Source organism: Lissotriton helveticus, chromosome 1_1, assembly GCF_964261635.1.
Source record: "Lissotriton helveticus chromosome 1_1, aLisHel1.1, whole genome shotgun sequence".
Taxonomy (NCBI): domain Eukaryota; kingdom Metazoa; phylum Chordata; class Amphibia; order Caudata; family Salamandridae; genus Lissotriton; species Lissotriton helveticus.
The window spans coordinates 130857806-130876367 of NC_136057.1; the positions used below are offsets into that span (position 1 = coordinate 130857806).

The 18562-nt window shown below is 42.1% G+C and overlaps 1 protein-coding gene across 4 annotated transcripts in view; it reads left to right on the forward strand.

The window, feature by feature from the left end:
* Positions 1 to 18343, forward strand: part of LOC144769141 (uncharacterized) — a 99502-nt gene extending 81159 nt beyond the window's left edge. For 3 of the 4 annotated variants that reach the window (XM_078653183.1, XM_078653376.1, XM_078653254.1), the window contains one exon: positions 13440 to 18343. In XM_078653183.1, coding sequence (XP_078509309.1) covers positions 14638 to 16116 — 1479 coding nt within the window. In that variant the 5' untranslated portion in view covers positions 13440 to 14637 and the 3' untranslated portion in view covers positions 16117 to 18343. Of the gene's footprint in view, positions 1 to 11464; positions 11516 to 13439 lie in introns of all 4 variants that reach the window. The other variant, XM_078653319.1, reaches the window with a different exon arrangement.
* The last annotated feature ends 219 nt before the right edge of the window (positions 18344 to 18562 follow it).

Genomic DNA, 18562 nt, shown 5'->3' on the forward strand with positions numbered 1-18562 from the left:
ATTAGAACCATATAAGCAGTCCCATATATCTGAATGGGATAGATTCACCAGTTCCAGATGATTAACAAAATAGTCATGAATCTGTATATATTTAAACTGCATATTATCCGTAAGCTTATAGACAATCTGCATTTTACCGAAATTCATAAAACCACCATAGTCGTATAGGTCCCTGTTGTGCACAGAAAGTCCAGTAGCCAGGTATACAAAACAGGATAGCTTTATTATTCAGGCTTAAGTTCCAGGTTACGTTCAGGATAAGAAGATGAGTAGATGGAAATGTAAACCCCACCAGGAGCGACCTCCCTGTCGCTCAGCCTGCCTGCCCTCAACTGCCACCCTACACTCAAGCCATGCACCCAAAAATTCCATGAGGTCATCAGGCATTCTAGCACACATACTAGCTGAGCAACAGGGAAGACACCACCAGAGTAATGAAAGGCATAAGTCACTTATAACACATCCCCCTTCCTTAGGGAAACAATAATACAGCAGTGAAAGAAAGAGATGTGAACATCAAGAAAAACACTCCATTACATCTTCAAAAACACTGCATTACATCTTCAAAAACACTGCATTACATCTTCAAAAATATTGCATTACATCTTCAAGAATAAAAACATTAAGATTAGCCCCATCCCGCTCCCTTCGGAAGATACACAACACAAAAGCAGTGAAACAGAACAGGCACGCATCCACGACCAACATGTAACCGGGTACACACCACCATGTGGCCCAGTATTGGGACAAAGACTGCCCCACAACCTATAGATTAATTTGTGCCTGATTGTGCCATTCACAGGCGCTATATTCGCGCTACTGCCGATTGTGCCCCAGTCCTGTTAAGTTATTGGCTTGCTGCCATTTTGTTGTTGTTGTTGGTGCCTCCCTGCCCTGATCTCCACCCCGCTCCCTCCTCCCAGCTGACCCTCCCTCCCACTGATACTGACTACCCCCCGCTCCGCTGTGCTAGCGCTGTGACCGTCCTGCTCCCAGCAGAAGCGGCCGCTCCACACGCTGCTCCCTGCCTCCTGCTCCCAGCCTCACCTGGTATCGTAGCGATCTCGCCTCGCACTGCTCTAACCTGCATAATTATTTATTTAATTGCAATCCGTAACGATAGAGTGCCCCGCCTGCCTGTTATTAATAATTATTTTTGCTGAGCTGAAACTGATCGTAGCGCTTGATTGCCAAGACTTTAAAATGTGTGCCGTGCTGTCTGCAGATTAATTTGTGCCTGATTGTGCCATTCACACGCGCTATATTCGCGCTACTGCCGATTGTGCCCCAGTCCTGTTAAGTTATTGGCTTGCTGCCATTTTGTTGTTGTTGGTGCCTCCCTGCCCTGATCTCCACCCCGCTCCCTCCTCCCAGCTGACCCTCCCTCGCCCCTCCCCCCCACTATCCACTTATGTCAGATACTTTTGCGCCAGCGTTCACGCGCAGCGGTCGCGCCCCATGCGCGCCGAAGGTGCGCCAAAGGTAAGCCCGTCTACGCCCGTCCGCGCCTAGATCGTGCCCAGCGCCAGACCCCCTGGTCCTTGCAAACCCCACTCCTCCCGCATAACATACGGCGCCGCTACCCTCTTTGCCCTTAACCCCGGACGCACACCACAATGCTGCGAAGCTGCCCCAGGACACACCCATGGTCCATTCGCTTGCCACTCCTGCAAGTTCGCCTGCACCAGGACCCACACCAAATCCACTACCTCCATACACAGCTCCAACTCCAACCACCTGAAGTGCATCCTGCTGAACACCCACTCGATCCACAGACACGCCACGGAACTCTGGGATCTACTCGACACCACGTCGCCGGACGTCGCCTTCCTTACAGAAACCTGGATGAACGCCTCATCAGCGCCCGACATCGCCATAGCCATCCCGGACGCTTACAAGATCATCTGAAAATACCGTACCAACCAAACAGGAGGAGGCATCGCCATCGTCCATAAGAATACCATCAGAATCACGACCAGCTCCGACGATAACCTCATTACCCGCCGAACACCTCCACTTCCAGATCCACACCGACCCCAGGACCACACTTAGAGGCACCCTCATCTACAGACCACGAGGATCCCGCACACAATTCAACGAAGACATCACCGACTTCATCAGCCCACATGCCCTCACCTCCGAGAACTACATTCTACTGGGAGACCTCAACTTCCACCTGGAAAAGGAAAACGACAGCAACACCACCACCCTTCTGAACAACCTGGCCAATCTCGGACTCAAACAACTTGTTGACACCCCCACCCACCTTGCCGGACACACGCTCGACCCTATCTTCACCTCCAGCAAACACATCTCCTTCGATCACACCACAGCTCTCCACTGGACGGACCACAGCTGCGTTCACTTCAGCTACAAAAAGTCCACGACCCACAACCCCCCACAACCTATACCTCGAAGAAACTGGAACAAAATCACCACCGACCAACTCTTCACATCGCTTAACCATAACCCTCCTGCCATATCAGCGGACCCAAACCAAGCTGCCACCAAACTCACACAATGAATCACCCACTGCGCTGATGAATTAGCACCCTTGAAAAACCACCAGATCAAACAAGGTAGCAAAAAGGCCCCCTGGTTCAACGATGATCTTAAGAAATTCAAGAAGCTATGTCGTACCCTCGAAAAAACCGGGAGAAAAAACCCAACTACTGACAACCAGACCTCCTTCAAGGACGCCACCCGCAAACACCACCAATTGATCCGATCCACCAAGAAATCTGCATTCAAGGATCGACTCGACAACAACGCTCACAACAGCAAGGAACTATTCAACATCGTCAAAGAATTCACCAACCCCACCGCCGGCACCAACGACATCACTCCCACTCAAGACCTCTGCGACTCTTTAACCTCTTTCTTCCACAACAAAATCGCCGATATACATAACAGCTTTGTAAACCAATCCGATGAACAGCCCACTCCACCCACCTCCGAACCAAAACAGCACTCTCACAACCTTATCGCCTGGAACCCAATCACCACTGAGGACACCATCCGCCTGATGAACTTCATTCACTCAGGATCGCCAACAGATCCATGTCCCCACCACATCTTCAACAAAGCAGACTCCATCATCGCACCCCATCTCCGCGATGTCATCAACTGCTCCTTCAACTCCGCCACCTTCCCAGAAAGCTGGAAACATGCCGAACTCAGCGCCCTTCTGAAGAAACCCACAGCAGACCCCTCTGAACTTAAGAACTACCGCCCCATCTCACTCCTCCAATTCCCTGGCAAAGTCATTGAGAAAGCCGTCAATAGTCAGCTCGCCGCCTTCCTGGAATCCAACAATTCCCTCGACCCTTCACAGTCCGGCTTCCGTGCCAAACACAGCACCGAAACCGCCCTCATCGCAGCTACAGACGACATCCGAACGCTACTGGACAACGGAGAAACAGTTGCCCTCATCCTACTCGACCTCTCCGCCGCCTTCGACACAGTATGTCATAGCACCCTCATACAACGCCTCAACAACGTCGGAATACAAGGAAAAGCTTTGGACTGGATCATCTCGTTCCTTGCCGGAAGAACTCAGAGAGTCTGCCTCCCCCCATTCAAATCAGAGGCAACCGAAGTCATCTGTGGTGTACCACAAGGATCTTCACTCAGCCCCACCCTCTTCAACGTATACATGAGTCCCCTCGCATCCATCGCGCGCCAACACAACCTCAACATCATCTCCTACGCAGACGACACACAGCTGATCCTCTCCCTCACCAAAGACCCAAACATCGCCAAAACCAATCTTCACGAAGGAATGAAAGAAGTAGCCGAATGGATGAAAAACAGCCGTTTAAAACTAAACTCTGACAAAACGGAAGTCCTCATCCTAGGATCATCCCCATCAGCCTGGGACGACTCATGGTGGCCACCGGCCCTGGGTACAGCACCCATACCTACAGATGACGCACGTAACCTGGGCTTCATCCTAGACTCCTCCCTCTCGATGACCAGACAAGTCAACACCGTCTCATCTTCATGCTTCAACATACTACGCATGCTCAAAAAAATCTTCCGCTGGATCCCCACCGAAACAAGAAAGACAGTCACCCACGCACTGGTCACCAGCAGACTGGATTATGGAAATACCCTTTACGCCGGGACCACAGCCAAACTACAGAAAAAACTCCAACGCATCCAAAACGCCTCAGCCAGACTCATACTGGACATTCCCTGTCAGGCTCACATTTCCGGTCACCTGAAGGATATCCACTGGCTCCCTGTCAATAAGAGAATAACGTTCCGTCTCCTCACCCACGCACACAAGGCCCTCTTCGACCTAGGACCCGAATGCCTCAACACACGACTGTCCTTCTCCACACCCACCCGCCAACTACGATCATCCAATCAAGCCCTCGCCGCAATTCCGCGCATTCACAAATCCACCATGGGAGGAAGATCCTTCTCCTACTTAGCAGCCAAGACCTGGAATTCTCTCCCCACTCACATCCGAATTACACAGAACCACCTCTCCTTCAGAAAGCAACAAAAAACTTGGCTATTCGATATGTAATGCACCCACCCTCCCTCAAGCGCCTTGAGACCCTCTGGGTGAGTAGTGCGCTATACAAATTCATGAACTTGAACTTGAACTATACTGAGAGTAGGGGTCAAACGCCTTGGGCAGCAGGCTGTCCAAATGGCAAAGGACACTGGTGGGGTTAGGCAATGCGTTTCCATGTATTTTTAAGTAATGTCCTTTGTTCCAGTAGGCTCTTCTAATCAGATTCTCCTCTTTGCTGTAGTTTCTTTGTTTCCAATATTTCAAATACTTTTCTCTCAGTAGGTTCTTTGTTTCCAATATTTCAAATGCTTTTTTCTCAGTAGGTTGCTTGGTACCTTTAGGCATAGAATCTTTAGTACACATTGTAGGTTCTTTAAAACGTCGCCAAAATGTTGTACACAGAAAGTCCAGTAGTCAGGTATACAAAACAGGATAGCTTTATTATTCAGGTTTAAGTTCCAGGTTACGTTCAGGATAAGAAGATGAGTAGATGGAAATGTAAACCCCACCAGGGGCGACCTCCCTGTCGCTCAGCCTGCCTGCCCTCAAATGCCACTCTACACTCAAGCCGTGCACCCAAACATTCCATGAGGTCATCAGGCATTCTAGCACACATACTAGCTGAGCAACAGGGAAGACACCACCAGAGTAATGAAAGGCATAAGTCACTTATAACAGTCTCCTAGGCATGTTACCCCATAATTGATCCAGCGATTACTTGCCGGGTGCTTGTCAACCCTGGATTACCCCAAAGGGGTAATTTTCGATTCACAAATGTCCAGCCATTCTTAACACCTTCAATGCTAAGGCAAATCCACCAATTTACTGTAATTTCCATTGAAATGAATGGGCACTCCATGACGGGCTGACCTTGTCATTAGCATGGAAGTGGTTAAGAGCGATTGCACACCATATTGTTATGCCCTCGCGAATAATCTTAAATTGAACCCTTTTATAATAGTTTGGGTCACTAGTTCTAAACAAAAATAAATTGCTCTCTGCTGACAACATAAATTTGTGATAGTAGGTGCTCTTCTCAGAGTGAATAAAGCTACGGAGGCGACCAAAAAAAGCAGCCCAAAAATAAATCCTAAAATCCGGGAAATTTAGACCCCATGGCTAAAGGGGAATTTTTAACAGATCCAGAGTTTTTCTCGCTTTTTTATAGCCCCAAATAAAACTGCTGAGAATCCCGTCTAATCGCTTAAAGAAAGACCTAGACAATCACAACGGAACAGATCTAAACAGGTACAGAAATGTGGGCAGAATCTTCATATTTATGTTGTTATAATACCAATAGGCAGCATATGCCAATTCTTAAATGATTTAGCCGTCTCCTTCAGCAGAGTCTCGTAATTTAAAGGAATTATTCCTTCAATCTGTGCCGCCATCTTAACTCCCAAATATATAGCAGTTGAAAAAAAAACCTGTATTGGAAGCGCTAATTTATAGTTCAGTAGGATCTGAGTCTTGTTGATATTCAGTTTGTACCCAGATATCAAACCGAACTTTTGCGCTTCATCTGTAATCACTTGGATAGCCCCCTGCAGGTTCATTGAGAACACCGCTATGTCATCGGCATATTCGATGACTTTAAGGGAGTTATCCCCAAGCGAGAAGGGGCGGATTAGCTGCTGATTTTGGAGGATTGAAACAAAAGGCTCTATATAAAGAGCAAATAAAAGTGGTGATAGGGGGCACCCTAGCCAGGTGCCCCGGAGAATCGAAAAAGCAATTGATTGTAAACCTGCATACATTAATTTAGCCCTGTGTTTATCATATAGAGCTTTTATCCAAGGGAGATATTGCCCCATAATGCCAAAAGCGTCAAGTATGGCCCACAAGAAGTCCCACCCCACTCGGTCGAATGCTTTCTCAGCATCTAACAATATCATACCGAGTGAGGTTGACTGTATTTTTGCTGCATCGAAAGCAGAGACAGCCATATTCACATGTGCAGTCGTGTCTCTCTCTTGAATAAAGCAATGCTGGTAAGGCAACCCCATACTAGGTAACACTAGAGATAATCGATTCGCTAGTATTTTTGCAAAAATCTTTGCGTCAGCGTTAATGAGTGATATCGGCCGATATGACCCGTACTCATCTGCCGTTTTATTCTATTTAGAGAAAAAAATTATTTGCGTTACTTTACATGAGTAAGGAGCCCTGCCTTCTTCACCAATAAATCCTATAAGCTGACTAAGTGGTATCAATAGTTTCTCCATAAATTGCTTATAAAATTCCAAAGGAATGGTATCGTCTCCTGCTGCTTTGCCTGATGGTAGGGAAGTAATTGCTAACCTTATCTCTTCCATTATGTACCTAGCTAGAGAATTGGTTATTTCCGCCTCCATACTTAATACGGGATTATCTTGTATATAATTATATATTTCCTCTTCCTTTGGCTAATTATCCGGAGTATATAGCTCTTGTTAATAAGCCACACATTGTTCCAATATTTGATTTGGGCGTTCATATCATTTATTATCGATCCCCTTAATCCTCTTTATAGTTGTCTTGGCCCTGACATCAGCTACTCTAAAAGCTAAAGCTAAAATCTTACCTATCTTTTCCCCAGACTCATACTGCGAAAGACGATACTTATTCAGTTTCACTATACTCCTCTCCCTGAATGTCTTTTTCAGTGCTGATCTAAGATCCACTAGTTTGCACCCCAGCTCGTCTTGGTTTTGATGGCCTCTGGTAACTGCCTCTATATGATCATTTTCTATCTTCCGTATTTCCTATTTAGTTGCTTCCAATTTCGTTTTCTGCTCTTTGTTTTGTCTCAAAATGAATTGCTGGACAAATCCTCTAGTTGTTGCCTTAAATCTGTCCCATACTACTATGGGAGAGGCTGACCCTATGTTAATTTCAAAGAACTCCTTAAGTTGTTTCTTAATCTGAGTCGTAAACCCTTCATCTGTCTGCAAATATCTGGGAAAGGAGAAAGATCGAGAGCTTTTATGCTCGGGGGAGATTTTAAGTGTGAAAAGAACAGGGTTATGGTCTGACTTGACCCTCAGACATATTTCTTTATTGCTCAACCATAAGATATTATCTGATGCCCAAGCCATATCAATTCTTGAATATAGCTTATGAGGGGCAGAGTAGTACGTATAACCTGCTATATTGGGATAGAGGGTCCTCCAAACATCCTTGATTACCAGCAAACGCCCCAGCTCCCATATAGCTGCCCGTGTTTTCCTCATCCTTTGAAAAGCCCCTCTCCTTGTAGTGTCTACTCCATAATCCATTATACAATTAATATCCCCCATTACCAACCGCTCCCCTTGCCAATTTAATAACTCCAAAGTCACTGCCTCTATTATAGTAGGATTGTCTATGTTTGGGTCGTAGAGTGAACAAAACACATACTTTTCGGACTATGTCCTACAAATTTCTGCTCCAAATCGGTTACTCTTCAAAATAGCTACCCCCCGAATAGACATAGTTTGCGCCGAGCTAACTATCACTTCATAATCTAAATGTCTCAGAAAACCTCTATCTTTGTAAGAAAGGTGTGTTTCTCACAGCATAACAATCTGGGGGTTATACATTTTAAGTTCTTCTGCTACTAACTGTCTCTTAATCTTGCTGTTGAGACCAACCACATTCCATGCTAAGCACTTTATCACTGCCATCCTAGCATTAATTCCTCCCTGCTTTTTCTATTATTTACCTCCATTAGCTTTTGAATATTTTTTTGATTACTTTGTTGCTTACTTTCCATCTTAGATATGCACTTGCTTTTTTCCACCTTTATCCCTACAATTGTGTTGACTTTTTCCCCTTTAACACACCACCCTCCACCTCCCGCCCCCGCAAACTAAAGGAGGAATTAACCCCTTCCTGTTGCTGCCAGTGCTCTGGAAACTGGAAACCTGCAGCCATGATGGCCGCCAAGTAGTCACAATCCCCTAATTCAATTAGCCGGAGAGAAAAAAAACATACGAGGTGGCTGAGTCTTCTGCAATCTGAGCGACAGTAAAAAAGAAAAAAAGAAAGAGGAAAAAAAAAAGGGGAATAAGAAAACCAGTTTAATGCAACAAGGATGATTAGGATAGCTAGCCACGAACAAAGAGGAGCCAGCTTATCCTCTTTAACTAGTTTTAGGCCTTAACATTACAGCTACTAATCCCTTCTCAATCTTTAGCAGTCCCCTCTTTCTGCCATTTTAATAACACCTCCTTTGCCTCAAGTTTAGACGTAAAAGATAACATTTGGCCACTCCTGATGATCTTCAGGCGAGCTGGCTTCTGTAAAAAAAAGCATGTGCCCCTGTAGCTTTTAGGGGGTCAATTAACTGTCTCAACCGCCATCGCCTGTCCATAGTTGCCTTTCAAAAGTCCGAGCAGAAAAAAATCGAGTAATACCCTACAGCGACCGTGGTGCGGGCTCGCTTTTAAAGAAACTGCTTGTCTCAGCAAATAGTTCCCAAAATATATTAAAAACAGCCTTGAATAGCGGTCATTCTTTCGACGCTGATCTAGAGGGAGTCTGTGAGCCCTCTGGATCTGGCAGTCCAAGTCCCAGTCCACCAGATCCGGGAAGGCCTTCTGCATCACTTGGACAATGACTGATCTGGTGTCTGAACCCTCTTGCCCTTCAGGGATCCCAAATAATTTAAAATGTTGCCTACTTTGCTTATTTTCCAACTCTTCAAGTTTAAGTTCGAGGCTTGCTAACTGGTCGTCATGCTGCTGTGTTAAATTTACTACTTTAGCAGTAACCTCCTCAATAGTGACCACTCTCTGCTGTATCTCTGTTATCTCGCCGGTCATTTCCCCAACTTTCCCTGTTACTTCAAGGATAGTTGAATACTAAGATTGTCTGCCCTAATCTGAGCAAAGAGCTCTCTCGTCTCCTCCCTCTGATCTTTTAAGGCTTGTAATATCAAGAAGAGTATTGGAGCATTGTTTTCCTTGGAGCGCCTTCTTTGCGAATCCTCGCCCGGTCTCAACGAGTGAGATAATTGAAATGAACCACGTGAACCAGATACCGTAAGTGGTCCATTTTGGCCTGAGTCACCATTTCTCTTAGGCGTTATGCAGGATTCTGAATCAAGGTCAGTTTCTGAGCAGCTTGCACCACGTACACTGGTGACATTTGTAGCCTTGTCCGTCAACCCTACATCAGATAACATTGACATAACAGTTTTTATCCCTCCTTTTGATTGAACCCATCTCCGCATGGGGCTGTTAGCAGACAATCCCTTAATTTGTTCCTTCTTATTGGTAGACCCGACACTGGATATACTCTGTCTCCTATTTATGTTTTCCCCAATTTTGACCTTTGGGCTCTTCTTTTTTTTTCAAGGAGAGGGAGACCAAGGAAACTTGATTGTTGATGATCCTGGTATGGTGCAGCAAGTTTATGCAAACACAAGTGAAGTGCAATATAATTATACAAATATCCCGGCACTCAAAAGTGACATCTCCTGTTCGTAGTTAGTCATAACACACTACATTGTTCATACTTATAATATCACTGGCAACAAGCAGATTTGAGTTAAAAAAAACAGTGATTATTTAATCCAAACAATCATTTAAGACATCATGGTTTACAAAAAGGACCAAGAAGAGACCATTTCCCCTCAAAAATATATAACATTCAAGAGAATCCGATTGATGGTTATTTCCTCATAATCTTGATCCAAATACACGACAGCCGACACGTGTTTCGTCACACCAAGTGACTTCCTCAAGGCTTTTTCCCGATTTTAAGGGCGTGAGAAGCTGCACAATAGTTTGATTCCCGAAGTCTTCCACTGTGGACGGCGTCGACCAGGGAAGTTGCTGGTCAATAAGAAAAGTCCATCTATTTCTTGTTTCAAATATTAGAGCAAAAAAGCTGCCTATGAAAGTAATTCAAAAGGACGTGTCATGCGAATAAATACTAGGTATGTCTCATGTATTCATGTATAATTAGTTCAAAGTGTCCCCGTTGGAACCATAATACTGTTGACTTTCATTAGCTTCAGTATAGTTATCCTGCTATTTTGTGTGCCACCGAGACAGTTGTTGAAAATCAGGCTGGCTTTGATAGGCCCCGCAAGTTTTTCTGTCTGTGTACCAACAGCGCGGACTCAACTCGGCACGTCCATGATAGGGTTCCCGTGTGAAGTGCAAACGACCTCTCCGGTCTTGGTAAGTTTGGGCCTTTCCAAGAGGTTCTGTTCAGAGCAATTACGCAATGGTACCTCGGGGTGACTAAGTTGATGGAATGTCATGTTCAGAATCTGAAGTTAATGTCTCCATTTGCAAGGTGTCTAGAAAGCCGCCCTTTTAAAAAAAAAATCTATTTGCATCTATTTCCTTTAGAGGTAAGGCTGGTTTGGGTAGGGTATGCTTGTCTTTGTCCTTCTGACTTGCCTTCCACTTTTTTGCGCTATTTTCATTAGCTTTATTTTTTAACTTATTAGAACGAGGGGGCGAAATTCGATCCGCTGATTGAACCAGTAGCGTACATTTTTCTTCTACGATCTTTGTTTCTGGAAGAGATTTCTTTTTTTTGCATAGCACTAAACAGTGAGTAGAATGTTTTGGCCTCTGCACCGTTTTGCGTGGGACCATTCATGTTCTGTCTATCCTTTCTAGCACGTTTTTTTTGCCTTTTTGTTAATACTTGGGTGAATATGTTTTTTGCTTTTGTAGTAAGAGATTGTAGGCCACTAGTTGTTAACTGGATCAGCGATATATCGTTTTGGGTTTCTTTTGTATTTACACAACCTGACACATTTGGTTGTCCTCCCTGTTGTTCATAGGTTTCCTTTTTTGGTGAGTTGTCTAATAACTGCAATTGCTCTTTGTGTGTTCCTCTGGAATTTGCCTTAAAATTAGTTTATGATCGGCCTTGTGCTTTATTTCTTTCAATATATCAATTAGTATAGCTGGCAGAGTACTTAATTTATCTATTATGTGGTCGCATTTGCAGATACATTGTGGATCTGTGCTCTTAGGTGATTGGACCTTCTTCAGCTGTTTGGTAAGTATATCTATTTTGGTGTTAATACTAGAGATGTGTGTTTCCATAATGTTCATAGGGTCGATCTGAAGATCTAATTTATCAGATTGCATAATTAGTGCTGATATCGACGTTTGCAGAATGCTTAATAATGAGGAGTGTAAAGAGGATAGTTTGCCTGTCTCCGTTTGGTTGATATATTTTTTCGGTTTACAGGTTTCGTATCCTCCTGTTTTGGAATTATTCTGCTGAAATGACGAAATACTTAAACGTTTTTCATGTTTGTATATCAAATTGATCCTGCCTTGAGTTGGGTACTGAACCATGTATTGAATAATTATTTAGGTCTGTTAGGATTTGAGAAGAAGAGTGGCTTGATGTTTCTATAATTGAGGAAAGGTCCTGCTTTGTTTCAGTGCCAATTGATCTTGTTGCAGGAACTTGTTTTGTTTTGTATAATTGATTTGTAGTTTCTATTTGTGAGGTTACAGGAGTAATTGCCAAGTTTGACTGATTTTTTTTTGTCTCCAGGGCTTTTACAAGTTCAGCATTGTCCATTATTAATGTGGAGTGCAACCATGAAGTTTGCAGACTGTCCTTCTTTGAAGCCTTTATATCACAGGGTGTTGAAGGGGAATCATAGCATCGATTCTCCTCAACCTGTTTATCTCTGTTAGGAGTTGAGTGAAAGTGATCCAGTGTTTTGAACTTGGATGCTATTGCTATTTCATCATGTTGATGGTTTCTTTTTTTAGGTTCAGTAGTCAGTTCTATACATGTTTGCTTAATGTCTTCCAAATCGCTCTTGTGATTATTCACTGAGTGTATAATTGCCTGTACAACGGCCCCGAAAGCGCTAGGATGCCTGGCCTCACCTTGGAGGTGCCCAGTAAGGGGGCATCTCACAGGGAAAGCCAGGAAGGGTTCCACAGCGGTATACAGCGCCAAGATACCTTTCAGGTGATAGTGCGCTTTACAAGTATACACACATTACATTACATTTTACAATGATTTTTTTCCTACTTTTTGTTTAGTGGGTTTTTAGCTGATTTTCCTCATCTATTGAATCTGTTATTATTTGTTCAATTTTTCCTACACTTTCCCTGTGTCTGGCTCTGTAAATGGTGCCATTGCATAAGGTGCTGGTTGTTGTGCCTCTTGCGTTTCCGAAGGCATTGGTTTTTGTGGGGCAAGAGGTGTGAGCAAACCCTTTATGCTTCCTGTTCGTGAAAAGATTGCTGCTGCCAGGTCTTTCAGAAAGAAAAATGTATTTATTTCTTGTTCCGACCTTTTCGCTTTTCCAAAATTGGTTTCCAGTGGAGGAAGTATTGGGCTGGGATGGTTTCCTATCCCTTGGGCTCTTGTTGATGTCCCCCTTGTTGTAGTTGACTTCTTTTGTGACTTTTTAGTTTGTGTGATTTTTGTAGCGGGGCACCTGCCTAATCTGCCCTGATCTCATTTCGCTTATACCACTTTTCTGGTGTGACACCAATTAGAGGTTGCCGTCCGGGTTTCCCTTTTTTTAATTGCCTGCCGGTTTAATACAGCAAGATTCCTCACTGTCAGCAAAGGTCAAAGGGCAGATAGCACAATTGCTGGAGCCAGCCCTCCACCCACTCCCAGTGTGCAGTGGAATAAATAGCATCTGATAATTCATTAAAAGTATTACAAATATATTGGTTGCGTGTGACAATAAGTGTTAGAATATATGTCTAACTCGTGATTCTTTCCTAAAGATTCACTTGTTTTGCTTTCACAACCTTGAGTTCCAGTGATTCCAAGCTCCCTTTCTACACAGTGTCCCCGAGCTGTTTCACCACTATTAGAAATGCAACTCAAACTGATTGCCTATCTTGCTTCTATATATGCTTTCTTTCTGCAAAGTACAAAGTCATAAATATTTGTTCTTTATGTTGATTTACAATATGAAATTCTATTTCTCCAGGTGACTGAAGCATGAACAGAAAAAAGAAGGTTTTAATTTAGTGAAACACAATAAAAAGGATTATTTCAAGGAAAGTTAAAACATCCTCGAGCTCTAGAGGAGAAACATATTATATGTGCCAGGAATGTTGATGAATTTGGAGCGGAAGAAACTGCTGAATGTGAAATTTGTCAAATATTTAAAGAAAAATTACGGTAAATGTTTACGAAGAGTCATTTACTGAGATTGAGGACTCTCTGAAGTATGAATGGAACTCAAGAGTAAATTGAAAGTCTTCATCTACTAATTGTAAAAATATTTTCACTTAAAAGAAACATTTCAAGATTGGTTGGACAAAGAACATTTGCTACATTGGATACCCACACAGTGCATTTGAGAATAATCAGTGTTGCAAATTCTGTCTGATGGTTTATGAGAAATGCCCTGGAGACCCAAACCCCTCCTAAAAAAACAGTATTTGTGCATGTGATGTGACAGAATTGTCAGAACGAAAAATAACTGCAGTTTAAAAGAACGAGCTTTTGTCTACGTCTCAAGTGATTGTTAGAGAGAAGACATTGTTAAGAAAAAAACAAATTGTAAATGCTCTTTCTCATAACAGCAAAGACGCTGGATTATCATCTCCAATATCGAAACATTATCCCCCATCAACTCTGTCTCTTGGGTTGATCAGAGTGAGTACTTTCAAAGAGGCTCGGACTACCAAAGTTGATCATGTACCTGCCCTAGCCACTAGAGTGGCAAAGAATGTACCTGCACAAAGTTTAAAAGAGGCCAGTGCTATGTATTGCTAATTCATAAAACCACCCTAGCATGCCCTAATCACCTGTCATTACTTGTATGAACAAATATACTTTAACGGCAAAAACTAAACCCCAAAGACCTTATCAGTTATTTTAAAACTTCTAAATCGAATCTGATAAACCGGAGTCAGAAAATTAGTTAATTCAACTTGATAGAACTCACTCGGGCATAACTTGGAGAAAATGAACCCATCTCACTAAATTCAAGGGGCTCCTCAGTGAAAGTTTATAAAACAGGTTAGACAGGCTGCCTTTAAAAGTAGGAAAATAGTCTCCAGATAAGATATAATTAGTTAAATACAAATGTTAAGAAGAGCTTCTGCCGTGTATTTTAGAAGTTAATGCTGAGTGTAGCATAAACGAGTACAAACTCTGGAATCAGATACAGTCTTAACATGGCCGGTGTCCAGGAGCAAACCCAACATGAAAATTCCCATAACTCGAATAGGAGTAATGGATTTGAGAACAGCTTTAGTTATCAATCCCACCCCACTAAACACGAGAGAACTGACACTGGACAAAAACCTTATCAGTGTCCTGAATGCCAGAAATGCTTTACTCAAAAATCCTCTCTCATTCAACATGTGACGATCCACACTGGGGTAAAACCATATCAGTGTCCTGAATGCCAGAAATGCTTTACTCATAAATCCTCTCTCATTCAACATGTGACAATCCACACTGGGATAAAACCATATCAGTGCACTGAGTGCCAGAAAAGCTTCAGTAAGAAAGGTAGTCTCACACGACATGAATGGATTCACAGTGGGTACAAACCTTATCAGTGCTCAGAGTGCCAAATAAGCTTCAGTCATAAGGTCAGTCTAATTTCTCATGAGAAAATCCACACTGGGCTAAATCCATATCAGTGCTCAGAGTGCCAGAAAAGCTTTAGTCGGAAAGACTGCCTCATTCAACATGAAAGAACACACACTGGGCTAAAACCTTATCAGTGCTCTGAATGCCTGAAAAGCTTCAGTTCGAGAAGTCATCTCACTCGACATACGATAACACACACTGGCTACAAAACTCATCAGTGCTCAGAGTGCCAAAAACGTTTCCGTTGCAAAGAAAATCTCAATCGACATGAGAGAATCCACACTGGGCAAAAACCTTATCAGTGCTCTGAATGCCACATAAGCTTCAACCGGGAATCAAGTCTTGCTCAACATGAGAGAACACACACTGGTGAAAGACCTTATAAGTGCACCGAATGCCAGAAAAGCTACAGTCAGAAAGGTAATCTCACTGAACATAAGAAAACACACACTGGGTACAAACCTTATCAGTGCTCAAAGTGCCCAAAAAGTTTCAGTTGGAAGGCCAGTCTCATTAAACATGAGAGAATCCACACTGAGCAAAAACCTTATCAGTGCTCTGAATGCATGAAAAGCTTCATTTGGAAAAGTTATCTCACGCAGCATGAGATAACACACACTGGGTACAAACCTTATCAGTGCTCAAAGTGCCCAAAACGGTTTAGTTGTAAGGCCAGTCTCATTAAACATGAGAGAGCTCACACTGGTGAAAGACCTTATCAGTGCACCGAATGCCAGAAAATGTTCAGTCAGAAAATAAATCTCACTGAACATAAGAAAACACACACAGAGGACAAACCTTATCCGTGCTCAGAGTGCCAAAAAAGCTTTGTTTGTAAGGTCAGTCTCATTCAACACCAGAGAATCCACACTGGGGAAAAACCTTATCAGTGCTCTGAATGCCAGAAAAGCTTCAAATGGAAATCTAGTTTTGTTCAACATAAGATAACTCACACTTGTGAAAGACCTTATCAGTGCACTGAATGCCAGAGAAGCTTCAGTCGGAAAAGTAGTCTCACTCAACACAAGAAAACACACAATATTTACAAATGGTAGTGGTGGTCCTGCTGGTAGCACATCACTCTCTAAGTGCATTAGATATTAAGTCACAGTATTGGTGCCCCTCAAGTTTATAGATTTTCACCCCACTCCCTAAGGTGTTATCCACTGTTCTCAAAGAGCCCAGTGGCAATGTCAAAGACTATAGATAAACCTCGGCACTCAAGTCAGTTTAATTTGATTCATACAAAAAGATTTTTTATTTGATGTATCTACAAACAGTGAGTTTCATAGAGAAATTCAAAATGTCATTGCTTGTTGTTCAATAGAGTAAATATATAAATCAAACGCATTTAGATCATATGTTTGGAAACAGATGATATATGTTTTAACAATGGAAAGCTTGATACAGTAATCCTTCCACATGCGTTGGACCGGCAGCCGACACGTGTTTCTGTTGGAACTGCAACACCCTCCCTAACTAATAATGGAGGTAGGGACGTCAAATAAAATCCCATAGGAACTAATCTTACATTAAATATTGTAAAGTAGATACAAATCTAAATAAATGGAATTGAATGGCAAAAAATAGCTAAAAAGAAAGCATTTTATTATTTTGAGATTTTTTAAAAATTATTTACTCATAGAACTTTCATTTTTAGAAAAGTATAAATTATCTTTTTTGTACTCATTCCACCGTCAGTCACTAGTTAACCTAGTCGATGGACTGAGAAACTCCTTACCGTAGATGTGACTGCGTGTCTTGCTGAATAGTATTATACACGATACAGTCCGGCATCAACTCAGCAAAGTTATGGTGTAATCATTGAACTAATAGGATTTGCTTGCTAGGTTACAAAAGGAGACCTATGCTTTGAAGCTTCTTTATTGTTATAAAACACAGCAATGCTCTCGCACACAACAAGAAATAAAGTTTGTAAATGGTAAACAATTGTTTAAAACACAACAACAATATCAACCAAGGACAGATGTAGAATCCTGAAAGTGTATTTTAAGGTGGTTCGTTTTAATAAATCCACAATCAGCCGACACGTGTTTCGTCGTGTAGGTGTGGTCCACAACGACTCTTCAGGGCTTGTGGCGTTCCTGCACGTGAGCAGGTTTATTAAAAATGTAGACATCAATCAGATATTCATTGATTAGTAGTTGGTAGGTTGTGTGGATGGTATGGCAAGTGTGTATGCCTCCATATAGTAGTAGGAATCAAGTAGAAAGTAAATTCGTTCTTAATACGTGTCCTAGCTAAAGAACGAAACTTTTTAAACTGAAAAGCAAAGCTGGGGATCTGGAAATCGAGTAAGGCATAATGTGGGCCTGAAAATGGAGGTGCTAAGAGCTCTGGGAGCCTCTGTTAAGTTTAAATTCCTCGCCAAGTTGAAGGTTATATGGAATAATGAGATGCACAGTCTTAGGGAGGGGAGAGGATGCAGATGAATTAGAAAAATTAAGTTAACAACAGCCTTTAAGAGTTTGTGGGCCAGGAAGAGGTGAAGATCCGGTGGGAGAACGGTCTAGAGAAGGGTAATGTGGGTAGGTCTCCAGCAGTAGTAGATAGTGGAATGTCTGAGACAAGCCAGATGAATCCCTGGAGCTCCCTGCGACCGACGTCAACCTGCAGCCATGTTCCCATTCCCTTCTGCTCCTCGTAAAGTATAATTACATTTATTATCATTCTCTCTACAACTCATTTAATAGTTCTTAATACATAATGCAAATGTTACTTTATGTGTGAAACTTTTAATTCAAGCTGAAGAAAAGATACACATATTAATATATTGCACTTGGGTGGAGCTCTCTCTGTAAAAACATAAGACAAATTAAAAAAGTTTATTACACTTGGAAAAAAATGAAATATTTTTATGTTTAATATCAATGTAAATTAATTTTATGTACTTCAAATGTAAAACAAAATGAAAAATGCTACAATATTTGTAATTTGTATTTTAATTAAATATTTAATTTTAAATGCGTTAAATAAAAATGTCTTTAAAGATTTGTTGTAAAAAATCACATGGAAAATGAAATTGTGTTTTTTTTGTTATGTACTCAGAATATCTAAATTGCCTCACACATATCTGTTTAGAGAGGACACTGCCTTACAAAGAGTTATGTATATAATTATTTCTAATTATTTTCATAATAGTTGTAATATTTTTTAAATTAAAAGTTTAAAATTTTTATCATGAAGAAATTATTTTTGTTATTTTGTAAAACAAAATTGAATTTATATGCAGGCTAAATAAATCATTTTAATTCATCTTAATTTACTATTGGGTTCTATTTTTAAGTCTCTGTCTCCAGTATTTTCCAAGGGAGAGTTTTGTATACCGTTGACTGGCTATGTGTGGGGCTGCACTTTCTATTGCTCAACTTTAGGTGTAGTAAGTTACATTTGGTATATTTTGCCCCACCTCAGTTTAATGGCGTAGAGACGCACAGTTCTACATGTTTTAGTGTGTTTACGCTCGTAATGTTGGATAGC